This window comes from Coturnix japonica, chromosome 19, assembly GCF_054131305.1.
Source record: "Coturnix japonica strain WE chromosome 19, WE-NBRP24, whole genome shotgun sequence".
In the NCBI taxonomy this organism is placed as follows: domain Eukaryota; kingdom Metazoa; phylum Chordata; class Aves; order Galliformes; family Phasianidae; genus Coturnix; species Coturnix japonica.
In genome coordinates, this window is record NC_140681.1 from 7,422,266 (window position 1) to 7,445,900 (window position 23,635).

Genomic DNA, 23,635 nt, shown 5'->3' on the forward strand with positions numbered 1-23,635 from the left:
GGGCAGTGACTTGCTTGCCCCCACTCCTGCTTAGTATTAAGCACCCAAGGAAGAACCCTGTTGCACTGACACTTACATCTCCTATAAGAACACAGCCCAGTGTTTCTGAAATACAGCCAGGGAGCTCTGGGTATTTGTTTATTAGAGTGGCAGATTTATGATGTGTAAACTATGAGAGCATTTGCCAACACTTAGAAAGGCAGCTGAGAGAGAGACCAGATGGCAAACCTTGGGTATGACTGACCTGTCCTCCAGAAAGCTCATATATAATGCTGTCTGGAATGACTGTCTCATGTGCTGCAACTTATGCACTACAAGGCCCAGAACATGAGGTTACTGGCACTTACAGAAAACTATTCCTTGCAAAGAGTGTCTTCAACTAATTCATAAAATACTGACTTTCTACCTACAGACCTGTTAATCCTTCAGACTAACCAGCAGTTGGGAACAGAAATGTTGGTATTTTTCAGTCTCTCTCATCTCAGGCATTATCCTCTGACTTCTCACTTTCCCTCAGAGAAAGAGAAGGAAAGAAAAAAGAAAAGTTGCAAAAGTACATTTTTTGGAAAAAAAAAAAAATCTCTAATGAACTAAGATGGAAATAAAAACTGTCTCCTCTTGCGTTTGGATTCTAAAAGATTATTTGGCTTCTTAGTTCCATCTGAATTGTCTAACAACCGGGAAGTAACTATATAGGAAATGCAATGCTAGAGATTTCAATGCTATCTTACTTCCTATTAACTGTATCCCCTCCCCCCAAAAAAGAGAACTCTTCATAGAAATGTCAATCTTCAATTACACAACGTAGGAATAGGATTTTCAACTACAGTATTTCAGTATCATATACAGCTTTAAATAGCTTATGGCTAAAAGGGTTCTTGATAGAATAGAACATAAATGTAAGAAGTAATCACATAAGACAACACATCAGCTGTTCATGCACTTGTTTACCTACTAATTGTGCTTTTCACACACACAAAAAAAAACAAACAACAACAACAACAAAACTGTGAGGAGAGAGCTCAGCATCATGAACATTGCACAGGAAGATGCAAAGAGGTGGCAGGGGGGATGATGAGCAAACAACGCATGCAGGCAAAGGAAACGAGAGGTTTTTTCAAATGTAAACACAATTTTAATATTTCCTAGCAGAAAGGATGTTATTCTGCTTAACTGATCTTTTTAAAGACAGAAAGTCTGTCATCCTTCCCCATATCCTCCGTTGCTACACAGAAAATGATTGTGTACCTAAAACTGACAACCAAACACGTTTTGCAGTTTAAATACTTAAGTCCCTGTATTTTAAAAAGTCCTTCTTCCTATATTCATACCCTTCTCATCACCCACACATGGCTTTAACACTAATTCCGTGCAGTGACTATTAATGTCAAGCAAATCATTGCTTGCCAGGCTGTGTTGCTTCACACTACAACCAGTGCATGCATAAAACATGGTTTCTGGGATGCATCTGTTAGTTATTTTAGTGAACATCTCAGGATTACAGATAACAAAGACACCCTATCTCTTATCAATTCACAGAGATGTGGTAAGAAAAGATTCAATTCCAAACTGTGCTCCCCGCCCCCAGACAAAAAAAAAAGCTCAGAAAAATCGCAGTCCTTTCTGTTTCAGGGATTCTTTTATTTGTATTTTCAGTTTTTAACATTTGCATGTATTAAAAATCTATTTTCCACTTAAACTAACCAGAAAATAGATGCTACTCCAGGCTCTGCATCTGCCAATCACAGTAGTTTGTTTTTTTTTTATCCTGTATACATTTACATTGCATAACTTCTGTAGCTGTTTCTTGAAGGTAAAAACCAAGCAACTGTAAATCAGTGAAACTGATGACATTAAATGTACCATCAAATCTGCAATATATGCCAATTTAAAGTGCAACAAAAACATGTTTTATATATATTAGCAGTTATTCACTATGGTATACACAAAGTGTCAAAGACAGAAGTATGATTAATAAATTGCCAGTGTTCCTTACAACTCTGTAGGGCATATATAACTCTTAATGTTGTAGTGTTGTGCTACATAGACTTGGATTTCAACCAGGCAATATTATGAATCTCAGAGCAACATCACACTCCTGAACAGGGGATACAAAACTCCAAAGATTAAGCATATTCAATTATGGCTAACTAGATCTTCATCCTTAAACTCTGCTGGGAGGAATGTGGGAGATGGAGAGTGAGGAGAGCAAGTTCCTTCATCCACCACCAGCCTTCCATTTTTTCCCTTTCACACCCCAGGTACCACACTTGTTGCAGTCTGTGTTTGCCTCACTGTTGAGCTTTTTCTTTTGAGAAGGCTCTCAGGCTGGATGCTCAGCTTTCTGCCTCTAGGTTTTCTTTCTCTCCTAGGGCCAGCGAGTCTTCCATCACATGATGCAATACATAATTACTAAGTCTTCCATGGAGTCGTTATATTTTTAAAGGATCAGAGGTGGAATGTGCATTTCTGGCTGCAGACCTAGCAGTTCCTTAAGAGAATAGATATCAACTAAGAAACAGCCCCTGTGTGAGCACTGGGCTATCAGAGCCCATGGGTGGCAGCTATCATGTGCTGTGTGTTTCTTGTGTTTTGGGAAGAAGAAGAAGATAAATGACTGCATCCAATCCCCACCCCCAGTGGTGTGATTAACTCATGATCACTGCTCCCTTAGGGTTTTCCTCTTGCTGACATAAATGCTCTTTATTAAGGAGAAAATGGCTATTTTTGTTCAGAGGTTGGTTTACACAACATCTGCTTCTAGAACTAAGAAGCGTAGTTAATGCTAATTAATATGGAGTCATAATTATTATCAGTGAGACAGAGTTGCCTTAATCCAAAACATTCTGATAGAAATATTTACTCAGTAAGATTTCCAGTATCCACATCCATGCTGGGATTGTAGGTCACTCATTCAGTCTGTGCTCTCAAGTTTTGTACACCTGTTTGCCTTTGCTTCTTCTTACAAATCATAATGTCCATCACAACAAGCATAGTTCTATTTTGTTTAATCCTGCTCAAAGCCTTTTTCTCGCTTTTTCTGACAAAGCTCTTCACTAACAGACAAGTATTCAGAACACCTATGTACCCAAATGGACTTTAAATCTCCCACTGTACTGTGACAGCTTGGAAAGAGGTGGAAGATGGTCACATTAGGGAGGGTTTAAACTGGGGATAAAACTAACTTACTGACCAGTGAGTTTGTGCTAATTCTCTCTTGTGCCTTCTGGAGCACATAAAAACTGTACGGGGAACAAACATAATAACATCACTGCTGCTCAATTAGCACAGAGATGGTGAAACCGAATGGCAAAGTTTGAGTCCCATGTTTCAAACCACAAAAAGCTTCAACAGAGGATAACAAAATATAAGTTTATCAATTACAGGATGCCATACTTTACACTGGAAATTACTGATAATATTTGCTTAAAATGTACCTGTATATGGAGATATTCCAGTATGCTATTCCTAATTAAGTAACTGAAATGGACTCTGTGGGGGATGCTATTATTCTGGAAGAACAATGCTTGCATACAGTATTAAGGAAAAGCAGTTATCACATTTAAATGTGCTTTAGTATTTAGGCTGGCTTTCAAACACTGGCAAGTCTGAGCTACTGTGCTCATATTATCTTTATCAAATCTAACTGCTTAGCTATACTAACTATACTATAACAAGGTCATATCAAAGTCATCAGAAAATCTGGATGTTCACAAACTCCTATTAGAAACAAAGTCAAATAAGAAAGTGGGTAAGTGTCGATTTTTCAAATCAGCTGGAATACAGTGCATGTGTTTGCTCTGGGAATTAAATAAAATAAGATGAAATTCCCATGAATACAAAACAGCTATTTCTGGAGCAATAGCTGCAGTTCAGGAGCAAAGGGAGAACAAACACTTAAATTGAAGTTTGTGCTGGTTTTAGGTCTATTTTACTTTTTTCTTGAAGAGCTGCATTTCCTGGTCAGCACTACCAGAGATCAGTTTGTTTCTTCACTCAGCCTTTCTTTTTTCCTTCCACATCTGAAACATTTGCACTTACTCTGAAAATTTTGTACTATCAAGTACCAGGCAAACCTTGAATAGGACATAACTTATAGCTGTGAATTTGTGGTGAAACAAACAAAGAATGTTCTTCTGTTCTTTGGCTTTTGTTGGTGTTTTTAAACCATAAGAGAAGTCTTCATTCCACTGGATGGACTCAACTGCTAAACTGTCTGTGCGCATGTAAGTCTCAGTAGTTACACTCACAAGACATGGCACATGAACATGTACTGTAAGATTTTAAGATGGGTGTCTGCTGCACAGACAGCAAAATGATTCCACTTGTAGGAAGGACAGATCTTGAATTTTTTTCTCTGAAAGCTCCAAGGAGATGGAAAGAAATGATTTAAATATTCATCAGATGAATTTGGACTTTTATTAAAGGAAAAACATCAGTATTGAGCTAACTGCTCTGGACCTTTAAAAGTCCTTATTCAATCTGAACTTACAGACACAGTACTGCAATAATTTTACATGACGTACACTTGATTCACAGGTCCAGCCTGTGCCCAAGAGCACCAGATTGTCACAGAGTCATTCTTTTCCTCCACAATTAAGGAAGGGACCATTCTGTTGAGATGAGAAATAGCTGCTGCTTATATTTATTGAGAATTAGTTGTATTTTATTAAATACAGCATTACTCTGAGAATATGAGACTGAACATCAATGAAAATCTGTGGCTTTTAGCCATTATGTGGCGTCAAGACTACTGGTGATGTAAGCTCTCCTAGAAACTGATTTCTCCTTTTCCTTCTCCCACCAGGTACATCACCCAGCCCTGACCAGAAGGAATAAGAGGTAAGTTGGCTCTTTTTATGTCTTTGGTTCTTTAACTCCTACACTATGCCAGCTAGCAAGTGGGCCAATTAGTGTAAATTGCAGGAGTCATTTCTGTAATTACACTTGTCCAGTGGAAATTTGTCTGAGACAACCAAATGGTTTTCAAACAAGCCACCAAAGAGCTGTCAGATGATGAAGAATTTGGATCATTACTGACCTGAATACGCTCAAACTAAAAACCTGGTGATGAAAGGTGTATCTGGTTTCCAATCCCCAAGAGACACGGAGTTCCTTAGAATACTGATACAGTTCCATTTGCATGCAGCTTTTCAGGAAGTGGCTAAAATAGCAGTCAGGTCTCAATAAATATCAGAAGAAATCTGAAGTCAACTGATGAGTACCTTACCCTGTCTGGTTTACTCACACCATTACAAGATTTAACAGTGTCATCAACCAGCTTTTGGCTGTACCCATAAAAAGACGTTTTTTGTAGACAACATTGAATCTCTAAAAGCACAAGTCAGGATAATAGCAGTGACAGGAAATCCAGGGTTAAAAAGTTGCAAAGTCACTCCAAGAGTAAAACAACTAGCCAAAGACATTCTTTTTTGGTTTACCTTAAGCAGAAGTGGGTATTTGCAAATTCTCTGAATTGGAGTCAGTAGATAACCTTCCAGTGGAATGTCTGTAGTCTTTCTGCCTCCCAAAAGCATGCAACTCTATAATCAAAAAAGGAAGTTAACATTAACTCAGACAACACTTTCACATGCTCTTTGACATTGCTTGCTGTTTCTGTAATACACATTATGGTCACAAAGAACTTCACCATTCCTAAGATAAAAGAAATGGGACTTCACTCTCCACTGAAATACAGACATCAATTTAAGCTGCAAAGTTCTCCATGAGTCAGCAAACAAAAAACTGCTGTGGATAGCAGTGGCTGCAAAGAAAAGTCTCTTCCCACCAAGATGTTATGCAGCTTGTCACTCAAAAAACATCATAACAAGACACTGACAATCAGCAAATCTAGAATGCACTGTTACCTTCAGGAATCCAATCTACCCCTACAACCAAAACAGCCATTTTTCTCATTCACCATGCAAAGTTTGTACAAGTCTTTCAGAACACTCAAAGGATAAAATAAAGCATATAAATAAAGAATCACATAATTAACTCTAGTACAGTCTCTATGTCTGAAGGAAATCAAATGCAGCTCTGAAACAAATGAGTCATCAGCATCTCATCCACCAATTCTCTGGCAAAACATTATGTCTAAGCCCAGCTGGACAAACAGTAGGGATGCACTGGCAGGCTAAACAGCACAAATGTAGCCCTGAAGCAGTTGTAGTACATAATGCTGAAGAAGAAGTTTTGGGTTGTGCAGGCAGGGCTACTGTGTAAGAAGGAGAACACTGATGCAAAAAGCAATGACACTTAAGGAAAACAGATTTTTGTAATTCTGGTGCTCACAAATAATAATAACCACAATATTAATAATAATAATAATAAATCTGCTGTGTTCCAACATTAGCTCTTTGTCTGGAAATCAGACAGCTTCACAGAGAAGTTGAAGGGCATTTTTCCAGCTGGGGAAATGACTGCTCTTCCAGTGCTGCTTTAACATATTAAGCAAGATAATAATGGACCAATATACCAAACAAAAGTACAAACAGATTTTAGGTTGAAAATCAGGTGAATCAACTGATCAGCTCTTGAAATACTCACACAGTGAGTTCTAACACATTCAGAAGGGCATTTGGTAAGAATCATTTCACAGGTAAGTTTGCGCACACTACCTCAAAACAAGGAATGCTTATTTTCTTGATAGATTACGGAAATTCATCTCTCAGGACTGACACAGAAGGAAAATATAAGAATTGAATATGTTATAGAAAAAAATACCCATCCCCTTATTTCTTCACAATAATCCATAATCTGTGCGATAAATAATCACTGATCATTTTTACGTAAGGTTTTGACATATTTCCCTGCAGATGCTGACATTGCCCACTGCCAGAGATTGGCAGTGGACTCAGATCGACTTCAAATCTATTTGAGATAAGCTACTTTCTTATGTTCAGCCATTAATCTGGATAACTTTGCTCCAATAACCACCCCAGTTGCAAACCTGCTCTGCTAACAGAGGATGAAGTTTAAATGTTTAAATCCATTTCAGTCAAGATGTGCTTGCTTTGGGGCATCATTGATAACACCTTCCCCTGTGAAATGTGTGCTGTGGCTCAGATACGCTCTGAAATATAGTGGGCTTTTGGCTGTAGTTCAGTAATTCTCTTCTTCAGGAACTGTTCATAGACATCTGACATAAATCTCATTATTTCTAAGTGGTATTTTTACAGACAGTTGTCTGTAAAATAACTCTTCCCCAGGGCTATTCTAGATCTGTGGCATTGGCTACCAGCTCACAATGCTCCCTGTCCAATTTTCCAAGTCTCGGGTGATTCAGTCCTTCCCATCTCTCCTTTCAGCTCTCCCTCTAGCTCTGGACTCAAAAATGCCCTTTAACACTTACTGATTTTTCAAACACATTCCCACATTCTGTATTTCAGCAGCTGCAAGGGGGTAATCGGGCCAAATCCATCCTCACAAGCAAAGCTTTGTATTTTAATGCAGCTCTCTGCATGGTGGCATTATAGTGTTGGCTTTAGGAGGCAGTGGAGAGAAGAGTGAAGGCCTGGAAGAAATTATAACAGCCACAACAAAGCAAAGATTTCAGCATAGCTTCTCCTCCCATAGTTACTGTTATTTTAAGGATCTCTTGGATTCAGGTACTGCTGCAAAGCCACAGCAGACAGTGCGACATCTTTAATGTGCCTCATAATTAGTTTGCCAGCTGCTGCCGGCAACACAGACAGGAGCTTGTTGCCAATCCAGCTGAAATGCAGAGAACACTCTGGATGTTGGGAAGGGTAGTATTTATACCCATTTTCATTGCTTGTCTTTAAGATTCTCTCAACAGAAACACAGTAGATCATGAACAGGAAGGGCTCATTTGGTGACTCAAACTAATGCTTTAGCAGGGTTTATTGAAACTCAGATGTGATAAAGAAATTCTGAGTACCCAACAGTGTGTGTGTTCCTGCTCCTCCCTCCAAGGTCTATATTTTGTGGCTAAAAGAATGCACTGGCCCTGCTTATGACAGGCATTTATGAAGAAGTTTTCTTCTGCTGTACTGTATTAGGAAACAGCATGCCTTTGGCAGAATGGAAAAAAGCAGAGCAAAAAACAGAACAGAATCAAGTTCATTGCAAAACAACAGCCTTTCTTTCACCTCACAGCATTTACTAAGACAGAAAACTAGAGTGCTGACTGGTCCCTCACCTATACTTTATCCCCGACCTAAATGCCTTCCATTCATAGCAAGGAAAATAACACCTAAAATCAAGGAGAATTGAGGGGAGGCTGTAAGGAAGAACACCTACCCCTCTTTGCTCTATCTACTGGTTGTTTCTCTCTGCAGTCTAGCCCTTAAAAAGGCTGTATGTCACGCTTCCTCCCAACACATGCCAATATATTCATGAGTTGGATGACCATTTAGGCCATTTTTTATACAAGCAGCAATGATGCCACCAAAATAGTTCATCCAGTCTACGATTCTTGCCCACAAGTGGCTTCATGTGGCAAAGGATGTCAGAAGCAGATGACATGTTTCTGGTGGGTCTGCAGATGGTGAATTGGTCTGAGAATTGAGCAGGGAACCAGTCACAGCCCTGATGATAAATTATTGCATTACTTCTTTCACAATCTTTGCTCAATTTTTCTGTTATTTTTGCTGCTGTTGTTTTTTATTCTTCATGTTTTTAAAAATTCTTTTCTGTATCCACTGCAATTATTCATACCATAGCTGTGTTTAGTTGGTACTTAAATTCACCAATTATTTCAATATCCATCCTTCTCAAGTGCTTTATAGCTGGAATGAATCATGTCTGCAAAATGTTTGGCATTCTTTGGATGCTAAAGGAGCATTATGAGTACAGTACAAAGTCAGACCATTAAGTGAAGAGTGCTAGAGAAGGTGCTTACCAGGAGGAATGCTCTCACTGTTGGGATCTTGTTCAATTCCATCAGCAGTCTGAGCGCTTTCTCATGGTTGCTACAATACTCCTCGTACACAAAGAACTTGTCTTTCTGCAAGAAAAAGCATTAAGTTATTGACTTGGAGAAAACTAGACTGTCTGTATTGCCACAGTCTGGTACTAAATTCTTTACACAAAGCAATGTGCACTCAATGTGCTAGAGTTGCATTTCACATGATATGCACAATATCTCCACATGCAAATATTATATGGAAGTGTTCCCCTAATTCCTAACTTACTTTTGTGAATTAGCATCAGTTTTCTGACCACAGACCTCCCCAGCACTTTTCTGTTCAACGTATCACTGAAACAGTACATCTTTTGCTGAAAGAGTGGATTTTGCTATCTCAGGGACTTTCATGTGCCAGGGTATTCCATACAAGCAGACAGAAGGAAAGTAAAGCCAGAAGCGAAGGGAACATAAATGGAACTGACATTTCTGAACTATGCTGATTGCTGCTATAGGAAGAAGAAACAAACGGTGGCTGGGAAAAGCCAAGCACTGGAAGAAGCAAACATCTAGAAATCCCCTGTCTTACAGGGCTGCCCACAACACCTCTCCTGGATGGAAGCATTTTGATGAATAAATACAAAATAACCAACATATTAAAGAAATGCAAGGAGGAGAAAGGTGGCTTTGTAACCAGACTGAGGTACATACAGTGAACCATGTCCCAGCCACCACCAGCTTAGAAGAATTTGATGCTCTGGTCAGGTGCTCAAGGACTAGATGTACGTGCGCAGAAACTGAAAATTACTTATTTTCAAATTTTATTTTATCATTTTTTGTTTATTTTTACTAGTAATTTATTGAAATTGTTTTCTCTCCTTATGCTTCCAATCAAAGAATTAAGAATAAAAAGATGCATCGCCAAACACAGCAACAAAATAAATGAAACAACCATCAAATGTGGCACAAAGAGATGGAATGCAGATGTTCAAGACATCTTTCATCTACAGCTGTTTGTATTAGTAATGGAGTTTAATACTAGGAAGCTGGAAAGAAACAAAAGATCCTGACCACCAAGTACGGGAAAGGCATGGATGCGCGAGAGACATGGGATTTTTTTATCCCTAAATTGTAGAGCTGCAGAGTGACAAGACAGATTGATAAGTTTCTCCTACACTTCCTCCTCTCACCTCCCCTCATCTTCCTAGATGCACACAAGCAGCCTGCTTGAGACTAAAAATAGTAACCATTAACACAACAGCATCCGCTGCATCAGTGCACACAAAATGTCATTGCTCAGGTTTCTGACTGCAGCTCTGAGTGCCAGAAGTTCGGGGAGGATATATTTAGACCATGACAAAATCCCTTTCTAAACTCAAGGCAGAACAATAATTATGCACACACCAGAGTGCTTTCACCAAGTCTTTTCCAGCTGCCCCTCATGCATGAGGCCCACAAATATGACAACTATGTTTTAAATTACTCAGTGTCTGAAGTGTTTAATTTCCTCCCTGGGTGACAATCAGTCCTGGACTCCCCATCTCCTGGTGAGGAAATTATCAGTTACATAATTACAGATGTTAGTCCAGGAATTTGGAACCTGCAGTTACACTGTATTAAAGAGTAATTATGGTCAGAAAAATGACCCCATAAAAATGGCACATTCTTACTCAGCAAATCTGCTGGATACACAGATAGACCTTCTGACTTTATTGACAAAAATAAGTCTGTACTGTTCTTAGTTCATTTAAGAAGTCTAATCCAATAGTTTAGTTTTTCATCCATATGTCATTTTGGATCTAGTAGTACAACCCACAAATTACTGTAAACTTAAAAACAGTTTTTGGACAGAAGTTTCATGAAAGACTCATGGGTAAACTGCAGTCATTCTATCTGGATGTATTTTTAATGAACCATGACATTTTCTTCTTTGAAAACAGGCTAAAATCTATTTTGTCAATATGAAAAACTTAAATAAAAGATTTCATTCTTAACAAAACAAGATTCTTGATGACATAAACAGTAAAAGCTGAGCATTCAGGCAGCATTGTTCCCAAAAATGAGTTGAAAACATATTCCACTCTAATAAGCTACAGCTACTAAGTTGCCAATGCCCTACCAACACAGCAAGGACAGAAACCAGCTATCAGTCAGTCCTTTGCCCTTCTGCTCTGCAGGCAGTCTTATATTTTCATGACCTGCACATGAAAGCCTATGTTGATGAGGTGTAATTATTCAACACCTAGTATCTCTTAGATATTGAAGATATGCTCTACATGTCCCATTTTTCAAGCAGCAGATTTGATTTTGAACTGAAGTGTGTTCTTTAATGTCTGTTATGGTCCACGTATCTGTTATTATCTATCCACATGTCTGTTATTGAACTGCAACTCCTTAAGTAATTCCAGTACATCAGAATTAACTTCTTAAAATCATTTGATCAAGTGAAGTACGCTAGGACAAACTATATCTGTCTTCCAGAGCGAAACAATCTTTCACAGCTGTATATCAGAGCAAGCACATTTCATCATCTGTTAAAAGACTTCCAAAAGTCAATGTGCAGTAGTTACAGTGAAAAATGGCTGCTCTTTTGGAGCTCTTGCAACGTTGGCTTGTTTATTTCAAACATTAGCCAAGATCTGAATCCTGCCACGTTGAACACCCGGGGAAAATGATGTCCTAGCTGAATGTGAGTGGATCGACTATGATCCCAGAGGCCCATTCCAACGAAAAGTGTTGAAGAAATGAGAATTTAGGATACACAGATCTCACAAACAGGATCCAAAAACTGCAATCTGGTGGAACTTGCTCTGAACCACAATTACTGCTGTCATCTCCAGCTGAAATCTCACTGTGAAAGCCTGTACCATGACACGACAAATCCTGTATCCCTCACATGCAAATACCTACAGTGAGGCTAGTTGTCTAAAAGACAGGCACAATCTGTACACAAGACGTGCCACTCCTTCCTCTCTTCATAACCTACTATTGATTCTTCCCTATTCAACTGCTAACAAGTACTATGTTAGTATAGGACATCTTCTTGGTAGGTAGTGATTCTACTGAGTATTCAAGTCTTTAACTGAGTACACCAGTATGTCCTTCAGCATCTGACAGTCACTCCTCATAGAGAACACAATTTATGGGTGCTGTTTCAATACATTCTACTGTCTCTATATATGCTACTATTTTAAGTGTCACAACATAAATAAAATCAATAGTTGGTAAAGATCTAAGAGTAAAGAACGGCTACATAATTGCTTTCTACTCCAACGTGATGAATTATGATTAGGAAAGTGTAATGGAACATATTTTGATAGGAAGTTGGCCTGTGGCTTAATGCAGTTAATAAGAATTTGAAGGAATATCTATTATATATAGATGTTTTCTAATTTCTTCAGACCTCTCAAGAGGGCAGCTGCATACAAAAAAAAATCTGCAGCTTTGAATTATTATACATGTAAATCAGGTAACTTTGCATTTAGATGAGTTCACCTCATGACTAAGAATACGTAATAATTGATCTTGCATATACAATCAGTGTGCTCTATTCTTTTATTAGTTTGCAATATAAGAAGCAAATTATAATGAGAGAAGCAGTGGTTCTCTGATTTCCATGATTCTCTCATTTCCAATTCCACAATTTCTTGTTCCCTGTTACAGGTCTGTGCCTTCCCGGGTCACCTGGCAGTACCAACCTGGTACTGAATCATGTTGGCACATTTAATCATATTGTGAATGCATAGGAGAACAAATAATACAACTATCAGACAAAGTCAGATGACACAAAAATAATCCATCAAAATGTTTTCAGCAACCACAGCTACTCTGTATTTTGTAGTTGCGGCATTCCTATCTACTACTGAGTCTAAACACCAAATTTTCTGTACTTTTGAGCTACATAACTCAGGTATTCATTTACTCCATGGTAAAAGGTTGTGTATGGTAACTTGCACTGTACTTCATCAAGTGCAAGATAAGCTATCTCATGTTGCTTTTCATTTACTGAAGGACAAATGTATGCACAGACTCTACTGTAGATGCAGTAGTGTCTTTTGCAGCTTTCCTTTATTTTAAGATACAAATAACATTATTCATGTATTTGAAATTGTGCTGCTTTTCAGAAATATTTGTAACTAAAGCAGACGAATTCTCAGCAATTGTGTGATTAGTTGAGTGTAGAAAAAAAGGAAAAAAAAATTCAATGGGAAAAGGAAGGGTTTCTAAAAATACCTTGTTGTTTAGCTGAGTTTGATGTGGTTTCCATTGTTCTAACCTCATTCACAAGTTTTTTCCCACCCTACCTTCAAGTTTTATTCAAGACACACATTGTCACAGTACTGCTACAAGCCTTAGAGATTAGGAATAGTTAAGGGGCATGGGAGCTTAAGACAGGAAACTGCATTTTCAGATAGTGTTAAGTCATTGTACTTACAAATTTTAAGAAAACATTTCCCAGTTCATGCTGAGACTGAGGTTCTGGTTGTAAACAAAATTCCAGGGCAGCCAGGAACTCCTTGTGAACACCAAGAATGTCTTCAATATTAGAAAATAAGATCTGAAATACATAAAGTGAAGTCGGGTGTCAGCTATGAATAAAACTGTTGGGCACATTAAAGTACTAGCACCAAACTACTATGATTCTAGACTTAGTCATGAAAGGACCTAAAGCACAGATGATAACTGCTATCTTGTCTCTTTCCTATGCAAATCTTTATTGCCTGCTGAAGCACCTACCCTAAATGAAGGTCATCTTTCCAAGCACCTGAGCATGATGAATGTAAACAACCTCCTTTAAGTCTAGAGAAGGTCTCCTGTGAGACTGAATAGGTGAAAGAAACCACAAAGATCAAACCAATTTGGCAGGAACATGAAATTATCACTCAAAAGATGTACCTGTAAGCCACATCTCTGCCTTGTGGGAGCCAGCTTTTCACTTACACGGTGTTTACAGTGTAAAGTATTTCTAAACCAAAAGAGCAGAATTTTAGCGTTCCCTTCTACCAACCACTGTGACTGTAAAAGGCATCTGTAACATGATACAGGCCCTCAATTTCAGTGTGTACTGAAAGGAAATTGCACAATCTTGCAGCTAAGTGATCCCTAGGAATTTAACATACATGTGCTAAGGAAAATAAACTTCCAGGTCCTGATGCAGTATGATGTAGCTATCAGTATTGACAGCCACAGGAGGAATGCTTGAATGAGCAGACCGAAGCCTGGAGACTGCAGTGATATACACATTGCAAACAGCATTGTCCATCACTTTGCTTTAGCCATGCCAGTTGCAAAGTGATTTGCAGTGTAGTCAAACCAGCTTTCATAGTAGAAGCAGCCTCTCAGGGCTGCTATAGAGCATGTGTCACTGCTACAAATCCCAAAGAATGCAGCCTGACAGAGCAGCCTTCAGCTTCCTGGTATGTGGTGGGAGATCTTCTGACACTTCCCAAAGCATCTTTAAAGTGAAAAGTAAACTTTTTCACTTTATGCAGAGGACTTATGCACAAGATGAGACACTGATTCTGCCTGCTGGATGGTGATGCAGCAATAATTACAAAGTTCTGTAAACTATTATCTAATCCTTAAAGGAGGAATAAAATCAGACTTGGTTTAAAATCAGTTTCTCTCTGGTTTTCCAGGAGTAGAAGATAGGGTAAAGAACTGAAGATCCTTCTATGCATGTACCCAGACACAATTCTATACCTTGTGTTATGCAAAGATAGAAAGAACATTCTTCCTCAAACCCCTGCAAGCTGGCTGTGTGTGCAAAGCACAGCATATGGCATCTTTCTTGTCTTTGCTCACCTCTCACTTCAGAAACACCAAGATAATGGCAGTCCTCACTGCACATGTGCATACTTGTGCCTCATTGCTTTTCCTGGCTCTGAATAAACTGAATATTCCAACACACTGTACTTGCACTAATGGGTTCTGAACCCATCAGAAAATAAGACAGGAAGCTGGGACTGATTGCTTCCAGAAAACTTCCACTGCAAATCTGAAGAGCCCATGATTCTATAGCATGACTGAAAGCAATGTGATGACACATTAGCCTTTGCCTGCATGCTTTTGCCAGAAGCTATGCCAACAGGGGATTAACAAGGAAGAGGAAAACATCTGTCAGGGATGATTTTATCCTTCAGGAGCAGTCTTCAGGAGGGTATTTTGTGATTCAAGGAATATCTGTGTAGTCTAATAAATTACGTGATGGCCAGCAGAGCTCTGCTTGCAGCAGATTTTGCAGGTAACAAAAGTCACTTGAAAAATCAAGGCAGCAGAAAGACCTCAGCTACATTTGCTTTTACATCTGATGCAGTCACCACTTATAAACCTCACCAGGAGGATCCATGTCTGGCAGCTTGTGTACACCATCAAGTTGTACTGTCTTCACTGTTCTGTATCAATAAAATGACGTCACCATCCTACTAACATATCAGCAGTTATCTTCACATAGGGCAGGGAACAAATTGTGATAATATTTCTGCTGATACTGCTGCAGCCATCTGTCACTGAAGGAATTATAAATCCTTGCTGGGCATAGGATTCAAGGTAGCCTTTCTAGAAGGGGATGCAGTGACCAAAGGCTACTGTAAGTACCAATGCTTAGTGGCAGCTGTAGTACCAGGAGTATTATCTCATGTTATTCTAAAAAGTACTTTCTCCTTTTGCTTAGAGGAGACTGTCTGCTGGAATATCCTGGATTTTCCTCTAGACGTTCCTGCTGCATGAAGACAGGGAGAAAAATACAAGATTTTCTTTACATAAGCTGCCAAACCACTTATATACTCTCTGTTGCCACTTTTTCTGTTGCTAGCCACCTCACAGCTCCCTAATGACTCAAGATACTTAATAATAGCAGGCAGACTTATTGGAAGTGCCAACACAGTCTTGTCTGTCCTGCCTCTACAAGCAAAGGTTTGCAGAATGAAAGAACAAATCATCTTTCAACTGCAGGATGGACAATTAAATTGTTTGAGAAGGGAAAGGGATAACACTGATCAGAAAAACATGCCTTTGTGATTCTACTTCACCACAGCTAAGTGTAGATCTTTCTCATCAAAGAGAAGCTGTGTTATTATAAGTTGAATATTGTAATAGATTTAATGAGGTCTCACAGTGGCCTCATCAAGGCACCTCCAGGCAGTTCAAGAATGACACAAAAATGAAGCAGTACTTCCCCAGAGGTTGTGATGGACTTTAGAATATAAATACATTTAATCAGTAGATAAAATAAGGACTTTTTGCATGGGTCTTGTGAGCAGTACATCTGAGTACACGGCAATCATAACAATACATGAATAATGGCAGAATTAACAACTGTTATCAACCTCTGCAGCTATTTGTCAAATTAGCAAATGGTTGTGTAGGTTTATTCCTTCAGCAGAGCTTATTATTTTTACTGTTTCACTGCACACAGCACCTACTGCCAATAGTAGGTAACAATAAACTTACTCCAGACTGTAAATAGCGACCTTCCAGTGACCAGGAACTTCTGAATTTGAAGACAGCAAGGAGGTTTAGCCCACCAGTCCTCCAGATCTTCTTGCTACCACCACCTAGTGATGCCACTCAACTAGTAGTACAGTACTGTTAATCCAGTGAATGAATACCATAATGGAGGCTGGATCCCTGCTTGGATTTCTAGACTTTCTGGTAATACTACTAAGTAAAAATTGATGAGCCAGACTTGAGGAAATACACACCAGCTGCAGTAGTGCTAGACTGTGTAATGTACCTATTATTGATTCACTGTGCTGTCATTAACGTAAAGGGCAAAGTCTCTGCTGATTTAGGAGCTGTGAGATCAAAGGTAAGCCCAAAAAGCAAGCCTCTGATGGTGGACACTGCATCTTCTCCCACCAATCATGAGCTTTCATTTATGCATGTGTACAAAGAGGATTTTGGTCTCACACAAAACTTTCCTTGCCATACACATATAAGTCAAATTACTACATGCAAGTGTTGCTTACTTTTATGAAAATAAATCACAACAAGGACTCCTACAACCATAGGCATTGTAAGAGCTAATACCCCATAGCCACTTTCTGTATCTTATGTGTCTTTCCATTGCAAAATTCATGCAGGAACTTCATCATCCAAGGGTCTTCCATTTCTTAGCTCTCCCACAGGAGTCCAAATTCCTTCCTACTACAACCCAATTAGATATCCCTGCCACCTCCTCATAACTCTCATCAATTTTAGATTTGTAAGAGACAACAGATGCAAATTGGCTCACTGATTACTGTCAAGCAAAACACACAAGGGCAGTGCATTCTGTGACTTTCCCTTCAAGACGCTAATGAGGTCTCTGTGTCCTCTACCATTTCACAAGCCTTTCCAAAAATTAGCTCCTGACAACACTGTTATCAAATTCTACTGAAATCAGCTGGTGGGACTAAAAAAAAGTTGGAAGATGAAAGCTAAACAAATGGGCAAGCAGACTGAAAAAGCATCAGTGTAGGCTTCTTTTCCTCTGGGCAGCAGTTTAATAACAATCATCAGAAAAGTAAAAGGATATTTGATATCCACATCCGTGAACCTAGCCTTTCATTACCAATTAAATCCCTAACAATGAGGAAGATGGAAGAAATACCTTAACATTCTCTTCTGTTATGTACTTCTCAGCTTTGTCCACAGCGTTCTGGCGGATCCGATGAAGAAATGCCTGCAGAGAAAAGCAATGTTCAAACGTCTTCATAAAGTTTGACTTCACTTCTTTATATCCCCTTACTTTCCAACAACACAGTGTGCCTGATTACCTGAAACAATATAACCACATATCAAATCACCACAGTTCTTAGACTCGGAGCTGCCTTTAGGATGATAGAAAAGACATTTCCTGAAGCGCTGTTGGGTTTTGTCTGGCAATAGATGTCTTCCTTCTGCTGAAATTTTTAGACTTAATTATCTGTTGCTACCAGTAGAGCACAGCAAGGCTCTGATTGTGCTGTTTTTTGGATGTTTCCCCTCTCTCTGAGATGCAGCTGTTTTGGCTTTGGGATGGATGGCAGTGAAACAGACTGCAAATAATACAAAATTAAGAAAGGACATTCCTGGTGCTGGAGCTGATGCACATCAGAGCTGTGGATTATAGTTATGGACAAGTTCAACAGACTCGATAATTGGGGAAGGGAAATGAAATTCTCCAGACAATGCATGGGACACATTATCCTGTTTGCTGTGCTTTATCTGGTTAAAAACTGTGAAACAATGCTGGAACTCTTCATCTAGGTCAGGTTTCCCCTTTCCTCAGCAACCACGGGCTAAAAGGCTTTTCTGAAGTGAAAGCAGGGAATTTTGCCTTTCACAGAAGTCAGCAAAGAGAGATGCAAATACCTGCAGGTGATAGTGAAAGGAAACCACTGAAGACAGAATCTGCTCCAACAAATGACACCAACCATACACAGAAGGGGAGAGGGCTTTCCTCAGTCCTGCTTAGTGGTTTCTATGTCGCCTCCCACACAGAGGGGTGAACCCTGGGGATCACCGCTAACAAAGAGGGACAGAATTTTTCTTAGCCACCTGAGACACAGGGGAAATGGGTCCATTCTCTGTGTTTATGGTACAAAGCAGCTTTGTTTCAGTTTGATAATAGAAGTCTTTTTAAAAAGTTGAACCACTCCTGAGCAATGCCCATGTCAGCTGATGCACACAACATTTCTTTTTTACTCCACCTATTCAGTCTTTACAGGACAGATACCAATAAAAAATAAAGAAATTGAAATAAGAGGCACACAAACTCTACGTTTGTTTTGGACCTTAGGTTCTCAATCTGCTTTTTGTGAACAGATGTCAAGGACCACAAGAACATTCCTCCTCTTGTACCACTAAGCAGGAAGGGGATCCTGCTTAGACTGCAGCTAGATACAGAGAATATGGAGCAGGTTGCTTGGATTGAGACATCTGAAGAACAGATTCCTGCTTTAAAGGCACAGGACACGTGTCCCAGTGGCAGAACAGCCATTTAATGAAAAGCAGCCCATCCGCCTTGCCCAGAATCTTGGCAGAAGTCAGGGAGCTGCCTGAGATGAAGTATTCGGCATAATGATAAATGGCAGGAGGACTGACAGGAGGTGTTGCCCTCCCACTTCACTGCTGGGTGTGATATCCAGGCACTAATAACCAGCCATCTGACTTATACGAGGTAGCGTGTCATATTGAAGTCATTTATCCACAAAATATAAGCCAGTCAGAGACCCTTCCTTGCTTTAATCTTGTCTGTTTGGAGACAACAAATCCAATTGCAATGACTAATTAATCTACCCAATTAGTAGCTCCACTGGTGACTTATATACCTGCATATTAGTCTCAGTGTGTTCAGTCTAATAATAGAGATTTGGTAAGCAGAAGTGCAAATCACATTATCTGTTTCAGGCCAGTCAATATAAGAAGCTGAGTCTGTGTTAATCTAAAAAACAGCCTTTCTGTGATGCTTGTCTGAAAAGATCATTTAACTGGAGCATGAGAAATGGAGAAAACAAGAGGGGGGGAAAAGGAGAAAGGCACAGAAGCAGGGAGAGATTAGTAAGGATGAAATACACAACAGGGGAAGAGACCAACAACTCCGCAGATAGCCAGTCACACCTCCTGCAGCCTCTGGTTTGTGCACAAGCAGCAGTCTAGTCTCTTCACTAATGGTAAAACAAGACAGCTCCAAGAGAGGTTAATTCTGGAAACTAGTAGCATGCTTTCCAAAACACAAGCCCTCAAAATGCTGAACTTAGCGGATGCAGAACTGTTTGTTCCCCAGTGCTCAATACCTTTTCATCTGCAAACAGAATCTTTTGCATAACAGTCTTTCATATTAAAAGCACAATAAACATGCCTATCAAACAGCAGCCCATAGAAGTTAATGTTGCATGCCCTGTTCACATGACAACACTGCTTTTCTTCCAAACTACTTCTAGCTCAGAAAAAGCAGCCCTTTTCCAAGAGATGTTGTTCTGACATTTAAGTCAGTGTTTTCCAAACTTCAAGTTATTTTTGTGCTACCAGCTTTACCAGGCTCCCAGCTCATCTGTACCTATGCCACCCCTTTGTTCACCTGGTGACACAGGCTCTAAGCCCCACCACACAAGTAGTAGGCAACCCCTCAGGAAACACAGCTACAGGGAGCAGTGTGATTGTCCACCAGACAAATCCATTGATTCATCTGCGAAGTCAGACAGATACTTGGGGCAAGACACAACAAAGGTGGGGGAAGTAGAGAAAGAGTGAGAGAAGCGTGTTATGAACGTGCCAGGCCCATATCTTATATTCCACAGAATACCGTTTCATTGAAAAGTAAGTGCTTAAAGGAGTAAGAGTTATTCTGGCCATCTGAAATATTACAAAAGCAAACACCATTTGTTCCATCTCCCCTGACCTCTTCACATTCTGGACAGTTCATACATGTATGCAACAGACTCAGTCCTGGACCTTTGCCACAAGGGACTTTCAGTACAGTTCTCCCCTAATCCATAACACCTTTGATCTCTGCAAAAATGGGCTCACTAACCTCAAAAGATACATGGAAGCATGGCGGACAGCTTTCTTAGCAACTATTGGAGGGCTGTGACAACTATTCCTAGGATATAGAAGGATGACCACGATCCTCTGTCCTGTACAATTCATAGAACGCTCAATACCTCATGCTGTTAGTTTCCTACATGTACAAAGTAGCGTGGATCCTGCAAAGGACAACAACTAATGATGCACTCTGTGCCAAAACAAAACTCACATATCAGATGGTCAAGGCCTACTGAAGAGCTAGAAATAAATTAATAGGTAACAAAAGCAGACTGCTCCCTTTGTATGCTGGTCATGATTGATAAAAGGTTAGCATTTCACAGATAGGAGGATGGCAGATGAAAATTTGACATATTTCTTATGCTCACAGTTGCTGATTTTGTTCTCTTGCCATTTTTAGTGCTTTGCTGTGCTCCCACTGGGCCAGCCCCAGGTCTCTGAGCAACCCAAGCTGTAGGGCAAACTGCTGCTGCCACATCAGTGAAGGGAGGAGGACTGGTAGAGCCAATGGCTCCAAAGCAAAAACAGGTCACTGCATAATGTAGGGCAAAAGTGGGAAAGCAGACTGGTAGATTTTTGTTATCCTGACAAAACCCCATGAAGGTCTCACCTTCTATGTGTGCATGCTAATCATTAGGAAAACAGCCTACAGGGGATTTTGTTTAAAATTCTGCTGCTGCATCAACATAACATTTATTTGTGCATTGTGACTTGTTGCCCTAGAGATGTGCTGCTTCCAGACCCAGCAGGCCATGGCTGAGGGCTCCTCATGTCATGCAGAAACACAGCTTCTAGTTTTGTCTTACAGTACAAATGCCTTGCAGGACTCAAGAAAACCTATAACAAATCGGAATGAGCACAGAGAAAGGCTTCCTTTCTGCACTATGTCATGTTGAGTAAGTTCATAATGGCTGGAGAAACAGCCATCTCCTTCCAACAAAGACCAAGAGAAACACATTACAAATCCAGAAAGCAGTTTAGGTACAAAATTTCATTTTACCAAACAAGTATCTGTAATGTCCCTAAAATGTGTTGTTCTGCAGTTCATTACTCTTAAAATCCATAGTTGCAATGAAATCTCACTGCTTGTGGAATGTCTTTGCTGCATCTCTGAACCACAAAAGCAAGAAGCGCAGTGTAAGAGAAGATGCTAATTGTGAATTGCTCTCACATAAAGCACACTTAATCAGCTGAGATTTCCCTTAAGTGCTTTTCAAACAGCTTTTGTTGAACGTGGACTTGTAGTCCTACAATAACACATGGCTAATCCTGGGGACGAGGCAGTGATGGTTTGCTCATGACCCTTCCTAAGATTCGAGTTTAATAAACACTTCCTCAAATGTTCAGAAATACCAAGAGATTTCTCATTAAACAGCAAGGCAGGCAAACTGCATAACCCAAAGGGAAATGAAAGGGAGAACAGAAATAAGCAACGTTGTGGCAACTGGATAGCGTATCTATAAGGAGCAAGAGCTGAAAGCACGGTCCTGTGAAACCTGTTTGCTGAACAGGTGACTGCAGTTTCAACAAGTGATGGACAATTATGTAACAGTCTGTAGAGAACAACTGCTTAAATTTAGATTAACTGATGATAAACTGCTGATATTCAGATTTCAAGAAAACAACATCATAGTGGAAAAACAGAGGAGGTTGGGTGAGCAGTGAATATCCCCATTTGATCACTGTTAGCATCTTCATCATGCAACCACAGTGTAGCACATATACCTTAATCCATCTCTGAAAATGCAAAGTAAAATCTGTTAGAAAGACTCAAAGAGGAACTTGAAACTGTAATTCTATTTTAAAAATCACCTGAATAAGTAAGTGTGGCTGGTAGATATGGTTTTGACCCCATTGCAGTACCAGTTATATACAAATAAAATACTTTTGTCTTTAGCAAAGCCACCTGACAGTTCTGTGGGAACACAGCTCTACCAAAATAGTCCAGAGATGCAAAGTGAATATTTGCTGAAGTTTGTGTTCTAAGAACAGGTGCATCCTTGCTCATGCTACTCAATTGTTCGCTTTGAACCCTGTCATCCTGATCACGTTCTTAAGCTTTCCACCAGATATGCAATTTAAAATCTAAAAGCACAGCACAAATGACAGAAAACATCCTGCATCTCACATGTGAACTGCATCTCTCCCCTGATCTGAAGTCTGAAAGACAATGCAGTAAATAATCTCAAAATAATCTAACAATGACAGTACATGGCTATTTATACAATATAAATCCCATCAGTTCTTTTTTATTAGCCAGAGCAAGTAAGCATGCTTATATCCATAACGAAGTCTAAACTGAATGTACGAACATTCTAAATACTGAATGAAGATGTTCTTCTGAATACCAGTACAGCTTTGAGTTATCAAATTATCAAGTCATTCCAATTGCAGATGGACCTACTTCAGCTCTGCTTTCCCCAGAGCACCGTGCAGCAGTGCACGCTATTAACCCGAATCTGCTGACAGATGGGATTTAAAGACTGATAAAGTCATTTTGGTATAAACTCAGCCTTTGAGCATCTCTTCCCTTCCTGGACAAAAGCCTGAATACCTATGTAGAATGCTAGGTGTGATTCAGGTTTTTCAGTAGTGAAGTTTCGGTTAGAACAGCTTAAGTCAGCAGGAACTCCTTTGATATCACTACTAATAAGTAAAGTGGAGCAAGACTGAAACAAATCTATTACTTTTAGTGAGTAAATTGCTATACTTCTCACACTGTAAATCAGCAATCTGGGATTCACTCATTGCTCAATTACTGGCTGCTGTATTAAGACTTCTATAAAAATACATTTTAGGTTATCAGTATCTGGTAAAGGAATAAATAACTTAAGCACCAGATGAGTGCATTATAATGAAATTCTTTCAAAAGGTATTTCACTTATGGAGACCATTTTTCTTTAGAACCGTTTGAAACAATAAAGAGGCACAGCTGTGAGAGAGCAATACTGCAAAGAGCTCATATCTGCAGCCAAATTTAGTAGTCAGAAAACAGCTGAACAGGGACTTGCCTTGTAGGCAGAGGTGTTTAATAAGAGGAAATAGCATCAGAAATATCCTTTATTGCCCTAATTTCAGATTTCCTGTGCATCGAATTGGCTCTAAAGCCTCAAAGCTTATTGGTACATGTTTATATTTTGACCTGTCACTTGAAGAGGAACTAAACTATTAACTAACCAAAAAGATTTCAAGAAAAATAAATCAAATCAAAGAAGTCATGCACGTTAGAGAATATCAAATGCACTCTCTGCAAACATT

At 39.5% G+C, this 23,635-nt stretch overlaps 1 protein-coding gene and 1 long non-coding RNA gene across 6 annotated transcripts in view; one reads left to right on the forward strand and one right to left on the reverse strand.

The window, feature by feature from the left end:
* Positions 1–23,635, forward strand: part of LOC146757842 (uncharacterized) — a 249,532-nt gene that overhangs the window by 172,737 nt on the left and 53,160 nt on the right. The window contains exons 4-5 of one of the 3 annotated variants that reach the window (XR_014935961.1): positions 4,808–4,842; positions 9,385–12,109. This is a non-coding gene — a long non-coding RNA (uncharacterized LOC146757842). Of the gene's footprint in view, positions 1–4,807; positions 4,843–9,384; positions 12,110–23,635 lie in introns of those variants that run through there. The other 2 variants (XR_014935962.1, XR_014935960.1) reach the window with 2 other exon arrangements.
* The window catches only part of PREX1 (phosphatidylinositol-3,4,5-trisphosphate dependent Rac exchange factor 1), a 135,148-nt gene that overhangs the window by 55,085 nt on the left and 56,428 nt on the right, over positions 1–23,635 (reverse strand). For all 3 annotated transcript variants that reach the window (XM_085520325.1, XM_085520324.1, XM_085520326.1), the window contains exons 2-5: positions 17,463–17,534; positions 13,305–13,427; positions 8,867–8,971; positions 5,442–5,543 (exon numbers count right to left, since the gene is read on the reverse strand). In XM_085520325.1, the coding sequence (XP_085376451.1) occupies positions 5,442–5,543; positions 8,867–8,971; positions 13,305–13,427; positions 17,463–17,534 (402 nt within the window). The remainder of the gene's footprint in view (positions 1–5,441; positions 5,544–8,866; positions 8,972–13,304; positions 13,428–17,462; positions 17,535–23,635) is intronic.